Source organism: Lutjanus erythropterus, chromosome 2 (assembly GCF_056507025.1).
Source record: "Lutjanus erythropterus isolate fLutEry1 chromosome 2, fLutEry1.hap2, whole genome shotgun sequence".
NCBI lineage: Eukaryota > Metazoa > Chordata > Actinopteri > Lutjaniformes > Lutjanidae > Lutjanus > Lutjanus erythropterus.
In genome coordinates this window covers 22,356,899-22,372,930 of record NC_139318.1, presented here as the reverse complement: position 1 = coordinate 22,372,930, position 16,032 = coordinate 22,356,899, and the positions used below count along the sequence as shown (strand labels likewise).

General features: G+C 40.9%; 1 protein-coding gene across 2 annotated transcripts in view; it reads left to right on the top strand.

Moving 5' to 3' along the window:
• The window catches only part of scn8ab (sodium channel, voltage gated, type VIII, alpha subunit b), a 65,526-nt gene that overhangs the window by 29,734 nt on the left and 19,760 nt on the right, over positions 1-16,032 (top strand). For both annotated transcript variants that reach the window (XM_084732775.1, XM_084732765.1), the window contains 6 exons: positions 2,928-3,134; positions 3,221-3,502; positions 7,647-7,970; positions 9,247-9,379; positions 10,881-11,119; positions 14,444-14,617. In XM_084732775.1, coding sequence (XP_084588901.1) covers positions 2,928-3,134; positions 3,221-3,502; positions 7,647-7,970; positions 9,247-9,379; positions 10,881-11,119; positions 14,444-14,617 — 1,359 coding nt within the window. The remainder of the gene's footprint in view (positions 1-2,927; positions 3,135-3,220; positions 3,503-7,646; positions 7,971-9,246; positions 9,380-10,880; positions 11,120-14,443; positions 14,618-16,032) is intronic.

The following is a 16,032-nucleotide window of genomic DNA, read 5'->3' as shown; positions in this document are numbered from 1 at the left end:
GTCCGGAGGAAACAAAAAGCAGGACTGTTTATTTTGTCACAGCATGACCTGAAGGCTTTGACCAATCTTACACCTATTTCAGAGACCAATATTAAAGCCTCTCTAGACCCTCCCTGAGAAGTAAAACACCCACTAAGCAGTAGTAATGATTTTGTCCTCACTTCATCATAAAAAATATATACATCATCATCCTAATACCTGAATGAATCAGCAAAAGTGCCTCTCAGCACCCCCACCCCCCCCCAGGTCATTTGCCCTCTGAATTAAAGGGAATGAAGGATAGCTGGTTAGAAATACTGTAGCTATGAGTGTCTGACTAGACACTAGAATTTTGTTATTTTTTTATGCTGGAAAAAAAATACAAAATACAAAACAAATTCAATCTTGTTAAATGACCTTTAAAACATTCATAGCCATATTCTCAGCCAAATGTATTCTTTTTTAGGAGACCACTGAACTAGCTTGATATCTCTTACATCCTCTTTAGTCCTCTTAGCACCCTCCTTGCTGTTGCTCTGCGGGACTCAAATGTATGTACAAAATATATAACATGTGCACAGACATTTGTAATGTTGCACTGCAGTACCATGACACTGCACTATCATTTCTTTCCTCCTCCTCCAGACCTGCACCACCGCAGCCGTAATAGATTCACTTCATTTGGCAAATAGGCCAGTCGCTCTGTGTGTGTGTGTGTGTGTGTGTGTGTGTGTGTGTGTGTGTGTGTGCGTGTGTGTGTGTGTGTTTAAAACTGGGAATTCCTGCACTCTAAGGCTCCTTTCCTGTCAGGAGGTTTTCCTGGAAAAAGCCATGAACCGGATATAGAAGCATCAGCAATGCTTAGAAAGCACACATATACTTATAGTTTGGGTTGGGCACTGTTCACATTTTAACCACACACACACACACACATGCACACACACACACACACACACACACACACACACACACCACAATAAGGTCCCTCCTTACCTCCTTCTCTTTCCCAAACCCGTCCCTACAACCTCCGGTCTGAGACCTGGGCATTTAACGCTGTTGTTTGTTGTTTGTTCGGGGGATGCACGTGTGTGTGTGTCTCCCAGTTATGTTGTTGTTGTTGTTGTTACTATAGTGCTTCCACGCTGTAATAGTATGCAATTCACAAATATAGGTTTCATACTAAGGTTTTCGGACATACTGATAAATCTCAAATGGTGTTGTAGCGTGCTAAATATCATGTTGTAAATGAATTTTGGGTGCAGCCAGTGGCTGAGTGTTGGCTAATACAAATAAAATGCTAAGCCAGTATCAACCCAGACAGATAAAAAGCCCAGTCACCCAGTTAAAGCCCAAAAACAACTTATCCAACTCGCCAGTTAATCACCTGAAGGTCAATGAAGTTGTCGATGTCTCACTTAAAATTGTTTTGTCCACGAAGTGTTAAACTTTTTAGGCGCTAGCTACAGGCATGCTAATGTTGGGGCCTTGGCTTTCAGGTTGTCATTAGGAGTGTGTATCTCAATGACTGAGACCAATCTGATTTGTATCTCAATACATGTTCAACGATACGATATATCTTAGAAATTTTTAAATGGACAACGATTCAGCCCTGTCACGATACAATACGATATGATGCAATACAAGACAATGCAATGTGTGAAACTTTACATTTTGATTCAATTAATGGTACATTGGTAGAGTACTACTAGTTGCAAAAAGAAGTCCTGATAATTTAACTAAATATAGTAACAGGAGAGACAGAGAGAAGGGGGCATTACAGTGGTGTTAACATCTTATTATGAGTCTCATGTGTAAATGAGATCCTGTAGCCTAAATAAGAATCTGTGAACAAACTTTAAAACTGTTTAAAATATCAGTATTTTTGCAGTAAGATGATCTGCTGCTCTGTTTCATATGAAGAGTGCTGTGGTTTTGAGGAACAGTGATGCTCTGTTACCTGCTCTCACAGTGACATGACGTCTCTGTGGGTCAGACTTGTGTCTCTGTTCTCTGCTGTCAGACATGTTTTGCATAAATGATTTGCAGCAGTGTTTCTCATCTTTCTTATAAAACCTAAAACTTATTCCACACTTATGTGTTATGAAAGGTTGTTGGTGCAACGCAGTACAATGTAACTTCTGTTGCTGTTTTCAGAACGGTCTGTTTAGAGGAAATGAAGTGAAGACGCAGGATAAGGAGGAGGGAGCGCTTGTTTTGTGTGAGCGAGACAGTAGACGTCCAGCAAGAGCAGTGCGGGCAGAGGCAGGAGAAGAGAGAAAACGCAGCAAAGTTACAGCTGCACTTCATTGACGCCAAAAGTGAAACATATGCGCGTTCTAATTAGATGTATCGATACGCTAGTGCTGCATCGATTTGTATCTGAATCATGTTCAGCTTTTTACCAATACAGACCGTCTGAACTGATGCAGGTATCTTACACATTAAAGTCCGATGCATCAGATGCATTCCTAAGCTTTTTGATATGTCCTGCGGTTGGTCAGATGTGTTGCTGTCATTAGTTTTGCATTTGCATGTTGTGTACGTCGAGTTTTGAAAAATGTTTCGGATCACTATTGCCCTGGATCACTGTGACATGAGCAAGCTGCAAGCTGATGCTTCTTTCCTTCAATCTCTACTTACTCTCTCACCCAGATGCACTCTCAGGTACTGAAATTTGGCACCAATGGATTTAACATGAATTGGTACTGGGTAATACTGATGTAATTCGGTTGTACCTTAAAAAGTAGAGTCTGGTACCCAAGCTTACATCATAATTCTGACAGAATAGGAAAACAGGCAAAAAAATCATTAACTACTGATTTACTAAGATGCAGTCAATTTATATCTTATCAATGAACAATATGTCTGTTTAAAAACAGTATTTTTTATGTCAGGTCACCCTAAATGTCAGATTAATTCTCATTGCCTTATCTTTGTGTATCTGATAGACTCTGCGAGCTGCAGGGAAGACCTACATGATCTTCTTTGTGTTGGTCATCTTTGTTGGATCCTTCTACCTGGTGAATCTCATCTTGGCTGTGGTGGCCATGGCTTATGAGGAGCAGAACCAGGCTACTATTGAGGAGGCAGAGCAGAAAGAAGCTGAGTTCAAAGCCATGCTGGAGCAGCTCAAGAAACAGCAGGAGGAGACGCAGGTTGGTCTTGCTCTCTCTTGCATATATACACCTTCTCCTTCTTCTTTTTCATAGATTATGATTATCACGTTTCTTGTTTTTCTCAGGCTGCCGCCATGGCGACATCTGCAGGCACTGTGTCGGAGGCTGCGTTAGAGGATGAAGGAGGGGGGCACTTGTCTCGCAGCTCCTCTGAGGTTTCCAAGCTGAGCTCCAAGAGTGCCAAAGAACGTCGCAATCGCAAGAAGAAATGGCGTCAGAAAGAGCAGGAGAAAGAGAAGGGAGACAGCGAAAAGGTTGTTAAGTCTGAGTCAGATGACGGCAGCAAGAAAAGCACCATTCGTTTCCCAGGAAGCCGGCTAGGGAGGAAGACATCCATTATGAACCAGGTAAAATCAACCTGTAAAACTTTACAGTGAATGCAGACGGCTGTTTGACTAAAAATATGTTTCTGAACATATTATTAGTGATATTGCAGGGATTGTTGGGTGTTTCAGGTCTTTCAACATCATACAGTCTTTTCCATGTGACCAACTGAAGTACATGAGGCCTCAGATTGTGTCCAGAAGGCATGTTTGATATGTCCTCCCTATGACTCTGCTCTCCTGAACCATAACCATTCTGAAGCTCTTTCTGTTGCTTCAGTGGTATCACTGATGGCTCTCCTTCATGTCTCTCAATGATTAGTCTATTGTAAGTTCTGGCCAGAGATCAGACTACAAAGGCCTGCATCCAGCTTCACAGGCAGACCTTACTCTCAAACCATGTTGCCTGCAATTACCAACCAATCCCTCATACTTCACGAGTTTCCTGCAGTGGCCGGTCACAAGCTGGAGGTCTGCCTGCTCCACAGTCAGCCTGAAATCTAAAATTGGATGCTATTTAGGTGGAGTTCATGGACCACACAGTGATAATCTCCCAGTTGTGTCCTTGCTTTGTTTATTTTGTGTACCCAGCTTCAATGTCTGGATCTGGGTACGGTTTATAGCAAAAGGCTTCCTTGGGTTTGTGTTAATTTGTTTTAGAGAAGGGTGCAGCTGTGGTCATGCAAGGTAGACACTGAATGAAGTGCAGAAGTGCTGGTAGCGAGGACGCTGGTGAATCAGAGAAATGTAACATTATTTCGTGATTGTTTCACAATGCTTATGTTCTAGGCACAAAATAACATTCCCACACACCCCACACATCCCTCCACACTGCTGCACAGCCCAGCTGCTAATGACAGCAGTGACTGATTCTCTCTGAAGGTGGCCTTCCTCTGTTGCCTTCTCTTCCTCCTGGAATTGGAGATGTGTCCCACTGGTGTTGTTGATACTGGAAGTTGGGAAGGATCCAAGTTCAGCTCTGTCTTGGGTAACACTCTCACTGGCCTTTACTCTGTGCATTGGATCACCTCCTCTTCTCTTCTTGCCACTTTCTTCCAGTCTTCAACTTAATTTCAGCCCAACTCACCTTCACCTCAATGTCAGCTTTTGCCACTTTTGAGTCTACTGACTCTGGGTACTTCATCAGTCCTCTGGTTCTTGCCACCTCAAATTTCTAATTCAGAGATTTGTGTAGTGGCTGTGGCTTCTTGCTTTGCCATTAGAGTGCGATGCTGCTCCAACTCCTTGGTAGCTCTCCTTGGCTTCAGTGTTCTAGCATGGCACTCAACACCAGGAGGGGATGAAGGGTTCTAGACTGCTATTGATTCCTGTGTGGATTTCAGCTAGCCAGTTCAGTGCAGGTTGATTGAATAGATGTTGCTGTCAAACACCTTGCCTATGCTTGCCACAGCAATGCCGAAGCCCTTCAGAACATCAACCTTGTCTTTCATCAGCACCAGAATACAGGACTTTGATGGTTGTAGGCTCCTCTGGGCCCCCCTTATCAGCTTCTCAAACACCTGCAGAATCCATTTACAGGCAGTGCGGTACAGGATAACAGGGAGCCTCATGAGGGTTCTGTGGTGACTGTCAGGACCTCCATAAAAGATCAAATTTGGTCATGGGCCTTCTGCATTGTGGTTCTGCTGACTTTGCAATCATATTCATCACCTGGGAAAACAGGATGACAGAGATGGTGCAACCAGTTATAACCACGATCTTGTATCAGTGTGACGTGACAACTTCAGAAGAGACAGAGGAGCACTCCACATATCCTGATATTCCTAAAATGATGCCCTGTCATTGTCGAAAAGGTTACTGAATCTATTGGATACAATGCTGATGGCTTTAGTGCTCTCTAGATGACTCAAGACTTCCACAGGTGGAGCAGGAGTTTTGGATTGTTCCCATAGATCTTGCTTGTGTTGTTGCATGACCCCAGTGATTTTGGATGATCCTCTTCATGTCTTTGAGCTGTAGCTCTAAATTGCTTAGCTGCACACTGAGCTAGGTAGGTCAATCAATAGTTTGTACTGTCCCAACTCTTCTGCAAAGTTGCTCAGTCATCCAAGTCATGGTATCTCTAGGAGCTATAAGAAAGGCTTCTTTAGTGTAGAACCTTTTGAATGAGGGGTGAAATGTCTTCAAGAACCTCAAGCAAGTCCAGTTGCTTGAGGTTGTGTGCTCTCCCTGTGCTCTCTTGCTGGATCACAAAAAGTTGGATTGAGATGATGGTCTTTCTCTTCGTGTGAGCATGTCAGTTTATAATTGTACAACTCCTTGGTTGAAGGGTATTGCCAATGACTGTGGCTCTCTTCTGAGGTCTTTCACAGCGGTTTCTCATGTGCTACTCTGCCAAATGCAATGCAAAACTGCAAACTGTAAAAACTGTTTCTTCTTCACACATATCAACTGAGCTTAAGTGCTGTGCTCCTCTTCTCCCGCCCACTTCTACTGGCACTTTATGGTCTTGAGCTCCTGTCTAATGTTGCCTCCCTGTGGATATTGGACAAAGGATATTTGCCTCCTTTACCCTCCTCTATTCCAAACTTTTCAGCAAGCTTACTGTGATGATCACAGATTTGCATTTCTTGTCTTGCCTCTCTGTGTTGTGTTCTTCCTGCTCCCATCAGACACTTCATTCTTCTCTGGTAGATCTTTATGCCTCATTCATGCTGTCACATGGGCATCACATGTGAATCTGTCTGGATTTCTCATTTTTGCCTCTCATTTGAACCCTTTTTAAAAAGAGATCCTGCAAGACCATTGCAAAGAAGACCCATCAGTAGGCGAAATTTGCTTTTTTACACTGAACGAAACAACACAGACATAACGCCGCCTCAGTGTGGTTGAAAACCAGTCTTTCCTGGTCATCACTGGAAGGTTTGATGCACAAAAACATCGTCTGGATACATTTTCAGTGATGTTCCTGGAACTGTCTGATGTTTCAGGTCTTTCAACATCACATACCCCTCCATTCTGATCCAGGTGAGGTTGATTAGGTCTCAGCTTGTGTCTGAAGGGCAAGTTATCTTCTGCTGTCCTGCCCCTGGCTCTCCTCTTTTGACCTCCAGCCACCTTGAGGCACTTTCTGCAGCTTCAGCAGTGTTATGGATGTGTCTTTTTCAGTGTTTTGTATGCTCTGGTCAGAGATGGGGATTTACCTCAAGACACCTTTCTCTCCGATTTCGTTGTCCTACTCAAGCTTACTCTCAAGTGCCTCATCCAAATGGTCTTCCCTGATGACTGTCATCTCCAACAAGATTATTTTTTTGATGGCTTCAGTCTAGGGAACAATGACAGTGAAACTTGAAAGATTTTGTATACTTTTATTATATTTTTTATTTTGCAAAACTGTGAAGATGAATTATGTGATGAAAACAACCTTAAACACAAAGAACAAGACAACTTGTGTGTCCCAGTTCAAAACATCCCCAAAGCTTGTATTTGGCTGTAGCTGTGTTCAGGTCTTTAATAATGAGTTAACAATATGATAGAATACTAATCTTAAACAAAGAGAATATAATCTCAATCATTTGTCCTATAGTTTATGTCACTTCAATGTTTTAAAAACTATAATTACTGGATTCTTGTGGACACATACATGGACTACAAGCGGACACCTATTCTGTTTATAATTCCTTCTGCAGTCTGCCTGGAGGAAACACTACACACATGCGCAGTATGTCGCTGTCTGTAGTGGAGTATATGCAGATGTCTACACAGAGCCTATGTGTACACTCTCTACACCCTTCCAGAGATCATGGGATTTCCCAAACTGAATAAATACAACACATACAAACACAAATCTGCATTTGCTGCATAATATTTTTAGTGATGAGCAAGATGTGCCGTCATGCTGATTTTAGTATGTTCCACATGTCTAGTGACCAATCAGATTGCTTGGTCGGAACTGTTTGTTGTATAATCTAAATTTTACTCCTTATATTGTTTGTCATGTTGTCCTTGCTTTTATCTGACATTTTTTACCATTTGCTTGGGAATACCCATTTCTTTTTCTTTCTGACCTCTGGTTTATTCTTGTCAACCCTCTGCCCTGCTTGCCCCATTCACTTTGTCAGCCCTTTTTGTTTACACATCAACTAATTCCTGCTGTTTTTAATAACCCTTCAACTCTCCCTCTCTGCATCTGTCTCTCCCTCCTCAGTCGCTACTCAGCATCCCAGGCTCTCCCTTCATGTCGCGCCACAACAGCCGGAGCAGCATCTTCAGCTTCAAAGGCCGTTCCAAGGACATGGGCTCAGAGAATGAGTTCGCAGACGATGAGCACAGTACAGTGGAGGAGAGCGAAGACCGTCGAGGCTCCTTGTTTATCCCTTACCGCCGCAACAGCTACAGTGGCTACAGCCAAGGCTCATCACGCATCCACCCCCTGGCACCCCACTCTGGAGGGAAGAGGAACAGCACGGTTGACTGCAATGGCGTGGTGTCTCTCATCGGCCCTGGGCCCGGCAGACGGCTTCTGCCTGAGGTGAAAATAGATAAGGCAGCCACTGATGACAGTGTAAGGACGTCCATGGGACACCAATACAGTTTAGGCATGATGGTGGTGGCCCCGGTTTCTGCAGCTTCTCCTTCACAACCTCCTCCCCTTGGCTCTTGTTACTCTTTTCCCTGAACTCAATAGCTTCCTGTTCCTCCCCTGGTTATCTAGATCCTCTCTTATAATTTCAACTTACACTGCCACTTACACTTCCACCCTTTTTCTGCTGCTTCTTTTTTTAACAGCTCTAGAAGGCACTAACCAGCTGACACAGTATACATGACTTTACCAGCATCATGATGATCATTTCACTGATTAATATTTTAACAATTTCACAATATTATATCCTCCTCCCTTAGTTCGTCTGTCACCATAGTAACACATGTACAGTCATATTAACAAAACTATCAAAATATTTTGACAGGAAAAAAAAAATCACTCCGTACTTCTACTTCTTTCATTCATAGGGGCTTTCCACATCCAGCCCCACATCTACTCCTCCATTTCTTTCTGTCTCTCTCTTTCTGTTTCACTCTGTTTCTATACCCCTCTCTTTTCTCATTTATCTTCTGCTCCAGAGCCACTGGATGGTGCAAGAACAAATCTCAAACTTTCTTCTATAACATGATTTCTCCTCTCTCTAGCTAGCATGGTAGACCCTTCTTTAATTCTCAACCAATCTACCTGCTTTTACCTTTTTCTCTCTTAAAATGTAGCATGGTGAAGCAGCAAATGTCTTGAATTCCCCTCTGTTTCTTGACCAGCATGCCATTGCATGCAGTTTAATGTTGTTCACTCAGGCGTTGTAGTTTCATTATGTTATGCACAGTACACAATGGAGGGTTTAAAGAGTATACTGTAAATTCTCAAACAAAAGCCAGTATTTCCATAATGACTGCCTATGAAACTATAATAAACAGAAATCAGGGGAATTAGAAATACTTCTTTGTTTTAAAAATAAAGACCTGGTTTTCCCCTCAGCTGTGGTAAATTAAAGCAACCATTTGAGAATTTACAGTGTGAAAACTGAAGTGTAATGTGTGATATATTGCAGGAAATGCTTAAATTGGACAAATCTGATCATTTTGGGGAATAGTACATTGTAAATACATTTGATCTGATGCAAAAAGCTTTTCGTCTTTTGAGCAGACTTACGGGATCATGTATCATTTAGATAGCGTAAGAGCATGAGTTTTAATGTGTGATGTTTGTGAGTATGCATTCATGTGAGTACTCTCTCTGAGTGACATTGTGTCTATTACAGACTACTGATGTGGAGATAAAGAAGAAGCACTCTGGCTCTCTCATGGTATCTGTGGATCAGCTCAACTCCTCCTTCAAAGGAAAAGACCGTGCCAACAGTCAGATGAGCGTTGTCACTAACACACTGATAGAGGGTACAGAGAAAGCACATGTTTCCTTTAACATGTTTCCATCCATCTTTGAATTGCATTTAATTTACACTTAACTGAGATATGATCACAATTCAAGCCAGCTGTGCTCTAGATGTTGCACTGAACTTTGCAAGTCCCTCCCCCAAACAGCAACTGTCCAGTCGTAAATTAGTAAGTGTAACTTGGCACCGCAGGCCTGTCAAGCTTTGTATGTCTCTACATTTTGAAGCAATGTGCATGGAGCATTAAGAAGAGTAATATGTAGTGTCTCATGACTCTGGAGGGCGGTGTCTTTTTGTCCTCTTTCAAAAACCTAAAACACATGAGCAGATATGTAAGCAAATATCTGCTCTAACATAATCTGCAAATGGTAGCATGTCCAACTAACAAGCTTACTACTTGCAGCAGCGTCACCTCCAGACAAACCTGTGTAACATACAACTGTATTTGCCAAATTCAGGGTTTATTCCCAGGGGTCAAACTGTGTTATATGGGGTTCGAGGAGGAGGATGTGGGCTGGTGCATAATCAAAGTGGGCCAACAACGACACATCTCTCTCTGTTTTGCTCTCTTTGGTCTAAGCGGGGGTAGCTTAGCTCATATCCCGGCTCTCTTCCTGGGGGAATCACGATCCAGCTGGTCTGTCTGTGTGACTGTTTCAACGTCTGCTGAATCCCTGCATTTCCTTTTCCTGGCCCTAATTAGTGTATTTCTGTTGTCTGTTGTACCAGTGTTTGCTGAAATGTAGCTTTAGCCCTTGTCTTTTAGCATTAATGATACATCATGTACGCTGCCATTAAGTAATTTTACATATTTTAGTCCATTTTACAGGGTTCTCATTTTAAAATATGTCAGATGGAAACTTTAAAAAGTCAGCTGGAGATGGACCTCTCAGCTGACTCAAGGTGGTGAAGCAATTGCTTCACTTTTAAAATCTGCTGGCGTGACTCATTTTAATCGTCAGGTTCACGGTCATCAGCTAGAAATGAGAAGCTGCTTTTCTTTACTTCTCTGTGGAATTGAAGACCTAGTATTTCAAAAATTGCTGTCAATCTCATTTAGTTAAATCTGACATATTTATCACTGTAAACTGCATAGAGACAAGAACGTAACACGTCATACTATGAAGACCACGCCTACCGGAGGGGAAATGTGATCGGTGCCACAATAGGCAACCAAGGGCTGAAATGTTAACAAAATGACTGTAGCTAGCTAAAAACATTTGATTTAAGCATGTCAAACAATGTCTTCATGCAAAAAGTCAGTGGAGAGAGAACAATTGTTTTTCCCTTCAGTGTGGGCGGGACTTAATTGCAATCTGTCTTGACAGGCATAGTGACACAAACTAAAGGGAGCTGGGTGTCTGGGTGTTACTCAACAGAAAGTTTATTGTCCAATAAATTTGGAGGAAAAAAAATCCCTTGCATGATTTAGGGACTCACTCCTAACTGATTTGTGTTTCTCACCCTTTTTGGTTTTCTTTCTTCTCTGTCTTGACCTGCAGAGTTGGAGGAGTCTCAGAGGAAGTGCCCTCCCTGTTGGTACAGGTTTGCCAATGTCTTCCTCATTTGGGAATGCTTTCCCTTTTGGCTGAAGATCAAGCACATAGTCTACTTGATTGTCATGGACCCGTTTGTTGACCTGGCCATCACCATCTGTATTGTCCTCAACACCCTCTTCATGGCCATGGAGCACTACCCCATGACTGAACACTTCGAGGGGGTCCTGGCAACAGGCAACCTGGTGAGAAACTACAATTCTTAATTTGTCCTTTCTCATACCACCACCATTTGTCTTTGTAAGAGGCCTGGGCGATATGGCATATAAATAATAAAACGGTTTTTGGGCTGCGCAACAATATATGATATATATCTTGATAGAAACATTTTCTTACCATAAAGATTACCATAAACTCTCAAATAGTGCAAACATATGATAATCTTATGTAATATGATGCATTGCTGTAGAATTAACTACCCAACAATATATAAAGTAGCTAAAATTAGCCCTTAAACATCTACTACAGTAAAATGTAACACATACATTAATGAAACAGCAATAGTAATCCAAAAACATCATACAGTGGAAACCGTGTATCATGATCACAGTTCATGATCAGCCATTTATATGGATCTCAAAGCTTGGGTCTTGTGATGCATGACAAGGTGTGGGGACAGTATTGTAATCCAATTTTTTTTTTTACTTAACTCCCATAATATTTTGCCTTGCAGTAACCTGCACACTTTCAGCTGCCACCTGGAGGCTGCTGCTGTGTGCTCATGACAAAAAAAGAAAGTAATTTTCTCTCAGTGAACAACGTAGGCTCCTCAAAGCTTCTGACAACCTGCCAAACACAAGCCAATGAGATGCAGCAGCAAAACTACAGTAAACTTCATTTTATATACAGTACTGTACTGTATTATAGCATATTTGAATTATACACAATGCCTACAATAATTTAATTTGTACAATAATCTGAAAAGGATTAGAAACAACTGAACTGTATTTTGAAACAGTCAATAAAATTCATAGTGAAGCTCTCTGTTTGATTACTATATATTCATGTAATAATTATACAAATTAGGTTTGCAGATTGTAAGCACTTAATCTAACACTGGTAACATTAATAATCAATTAATCAACATAAACATGAACATAATTACAAAAACTACCAAACCAAATGAGTTCTTTCTCCCCATCAAAGCTTTATTTCCACAGCGACATATTGCAAATTCTCTGACCACACTACATAGCCTATGTAACACATAAAGATGGTGAGGCCTACATATTACTGAACATCAGATAAGATGCAGAGCAATTAATCAATTGTCAGTCAGCCATTAACATCCCTAATACAAATGTCAATTAGATGGTAATCTGCATGATTACTAAAGGAATATTAAAAAATTTGTTAGAATAAACATTTGCTCATAGTGATCATTTTCATCCAGACAGACGGGAAAGAGGTTCCCACTGTATAATATGGTAGGGCTGGGGCTATCGACAAAATTTTTAAGCATTAAGTACTTTTGACCAAATATCTCATTATCGACAACACAGCCCTGCTTTTCAAGTTTTAATGCCTGCATAAACCTCATTATCTTTCAGCAGTTACAGAAAGCAGTGCGGATTCAGTTTGCCCCACCTACATAACCTTAAACCAATGCATCAATGCATCATTTGGTATGTGCACTTAAGAATACACACACACACACTTAATATATATAGGACTCTGATGGGGTCTCATTAAAGATTTATTTCCATTTTAATGTAGCCAGCCAGCCTGCTCCCCAAACTCTCATCACCCCCCACTCTGCTGGTCACTCTCTTGCTTCCGTTGCATCCTGCTTACCTCAACTGTACTGAACTCTTCTAACTCTCTCTCTCTCTTGTACACACACACACGCACACACACCCCTACACACAAATACACGCACACATATACACACACAAAAGCAGTCATGATAATAAGGCCTGCCACTGATCTGTAGTCAACCCTAGTTTGGCAGAGTACATATTAACCAAATGTACAGCAGAAATTTTGATTTGTCTGTGCTCTGCCCTTGCTGTCAGATACCACTGTAGCACAGCTGTCTGAGGGCAGCGGTATTGGCACAGTGTCAGTACTAAGACAGGAAATGAGGTCATAGGGATTGGCATTCTGTCAGGAGTGAAACAGGAACTGAAGTCAGAGGAATCGGCGTGATGGATGGTGCAGTATGAATCATTGGCTGTTCTCTGCAGCACTGATTGGGCACATGATTAGCTGTTGGGTGGACAATATGGGAAAGGCTGAGAATACTACAGCTCCGTATGGGTTCTGCTAGAACATGGTGCCGCCGTTCTTTGACCTTGCCCTGTCAGAAGAGTCCTCCTCACTCTAAGCAGATCCCAATCCATTTTTAATCAGCCCTACATCCAATAAAATGCAATGCAAGCAAGTCTTTTTTTTGTTCTGCACGCAATTTTCCCTTCAGACTTTCAGAATGAGGAAAGCATTTGAAATTTTGTTGTTTTTTTATATTTGTAGTGCCATTGTAACATTATCATTGGAGCTTTTTTTTAACAGGGATTTGAGAGATTGAACATTTTTTGTCAAATTGTAAGTCAGAATTTATAAAGTCACAGCCGACTGAAACAAAACTGCAATCATCTGTTACTACTTTGATTGACTGATTTCTTGCAAAGTTCAAACAATTAATTGCATTTCTTTTCATTACAAAATTATAGTTTATTTCTTTGCTCTGCAAATGAAATCTGATACAAAAAAAGGTTCCCTCCTTAAAGCACAACTCAAGTTTTTAATGATCATCCAGCCAAAAGAAATCAACATTGATGGATCACATTTTTTATCCCTAATGTCCTCAGAGGCATGATACCAAAACAGAAAGTGAACCTCATTCTAAATTTCACCAAGCTCACACAACAATGTCTGTCCTCCTCTGGAGTGTCATTAAACCAGCTAATAGTAATGTTCCTGAACATAACACATCAGGATTTTTGTCTTTTGTTTAAATTGAACCTTGCATAAGGTTCTACACTATAGTTATTCCTTTTGAGTCATTTTTGTTTATACCATATATGAACAGACCATTTTTCTGTATACATGGTAAAGATGTTGCTCCTAATCTCCTGAATATTACAAAGTAATCTGTTCTGGAAAATGAATGACAAATTGTTCAAATAAAATAAGGATTAGCCCTGGCATGAACATGCAAAATGTCCCAGTGAAATATCTTTTTAGTGAGTCTCTAATCAGATATCTTCACAAGCCTATTCCAAAGCTGAATTATTTGATATTTATATGATTTTATCTTCAATGATATCATTGTTCTGCACTTGTAGGTGTACCTTAATAGTCCAACCAATAAAGCAATTGCAAATCCATTCTGAAATCCCATTGGCTTACATGCTGGATTCATCCATCACTGTCTGCATCTTCCCTTGTCATCCCTGTTTCACCATGAAATACATCACCTTTAATAAATATAAACCTTTAATAACATGTCATCATGTAGAAAAATTGTGAATTTAATCCAGATTTACAGTGACTGTTTGGGTCCGCAGGTTTTCACAGGTATCTTTGCCGGGGAGATGTTTGCCAAGCTGATAGCCATGGATCCCTATTACTACTTCCAGGAAGGCTGGAACTGCTTTGATGGCTTCATTGTGACTCTGAGTTTAGTTGAACTGGGACTGGCTGATGTGGAAGGTCTGTCAGTGCTCAGGTCATTCCGATTGGTAAGTGGAAGGAAGTAGAGACAGGGATGTCAACGTTTGTTTTACCCTTCTGGCATTTATATACAGGCTGAAAAAAATATTCATCTTTTAACTCTTAAACTTTGCATAATGCTGATTTCCACTGATTTTATCAATTATTATCATCAAATTAAGTCTTTAAAGCTCATAATTAAGGCTGAGTTTAAACCTTTAAAGCGACTGATAAAACCGTTAACCCTCATAATATCTATTTTTGAGCCTGTGCCAGACCAAATGGCATACACATCAGTGCATTTGCTTCACATGACCTTTAAAATGAAGTTAAGAACAGGGTCACACCTAAAGATTCAGTTCTTGAATCGAACCGGTGAGAGGGTGATACATAGTTTAAAAAATTAGAAACACAATTCATGTGGTAGAAATGTTAAATTATTCGCCCAACAACTGGCAGATGCTTCTCTGATGAGTTCAAATGGTGTTCACGCCAGAAATGAACTGTTCCAGAGTTGAGAGACAACCCCTTTGAGGCGAACCACAGACCGGTTGTTTGTTAAGTGCACCAGGGTTTGAGTGTGGCATTCAACCCAACCCAACCCAAACAAACTGCACCAAGGGGGTAAATGTTTCAGGATTTGGTTCAGCTGGACTAAACAAGGCTGGTGTGAGCGAGGAATTTTCCTGGCGATGAATTTCCCTCACAATTAAACATTTTTTTTTATTAAGGCTAGTCAACTAGTCTAACAGCTATCATAGCACAATTTATTAATCTATAAGGTCAAAGGCCCTAGAAAATACTGCGTTTATTAGGAGCCATTTGAAGCCGTTAATCACATTCTTCAATAATTAAAACCATATTTTAAATGCTGGTGAAACGTGTGGCACTTTGCAGCATGCACTTTGAACATAATACACTTTTTCTACAAAACACTGCAACAAATTGCTAAATGTATTATCTTTTCAAAACAGGATCAGAGCAGGATCTACAAACGATGTCATCATTTATTTGCAGCCAATGTTGCTGTTACCCACTGTGGCTAACATTAGCAGTGCTAACACCAGCAGAACGGTTTCCTTGCAGGTTAACATGCATGTGCTGGATGTTTTTATGTGGTTATGTGTCAGTTTGTCCTGACAAAGCCTACATTCAAGCTTATTTCCATTGATTTGGTTAAAATACTTTCAAACAGTGCTGGTTTTATGTTGGTGGGCGGCTGCATAACATCTTAGAGGCAATAATTAACTGGCATTGTACAATAATAAAATACTAATAAATAGTTTAATCAACTAGTATTTTTGGTGCCGACTAGCAAAAGTAGCAATGTTGAATCATTTAGTCAACTAATCATACTCATCCCTAGTGTGAACCTGCCCTAATACATATAAGTCAGTTCAAATCCAGCCACTTTTAGATCATTGTCCTAATATGAATAACTGTG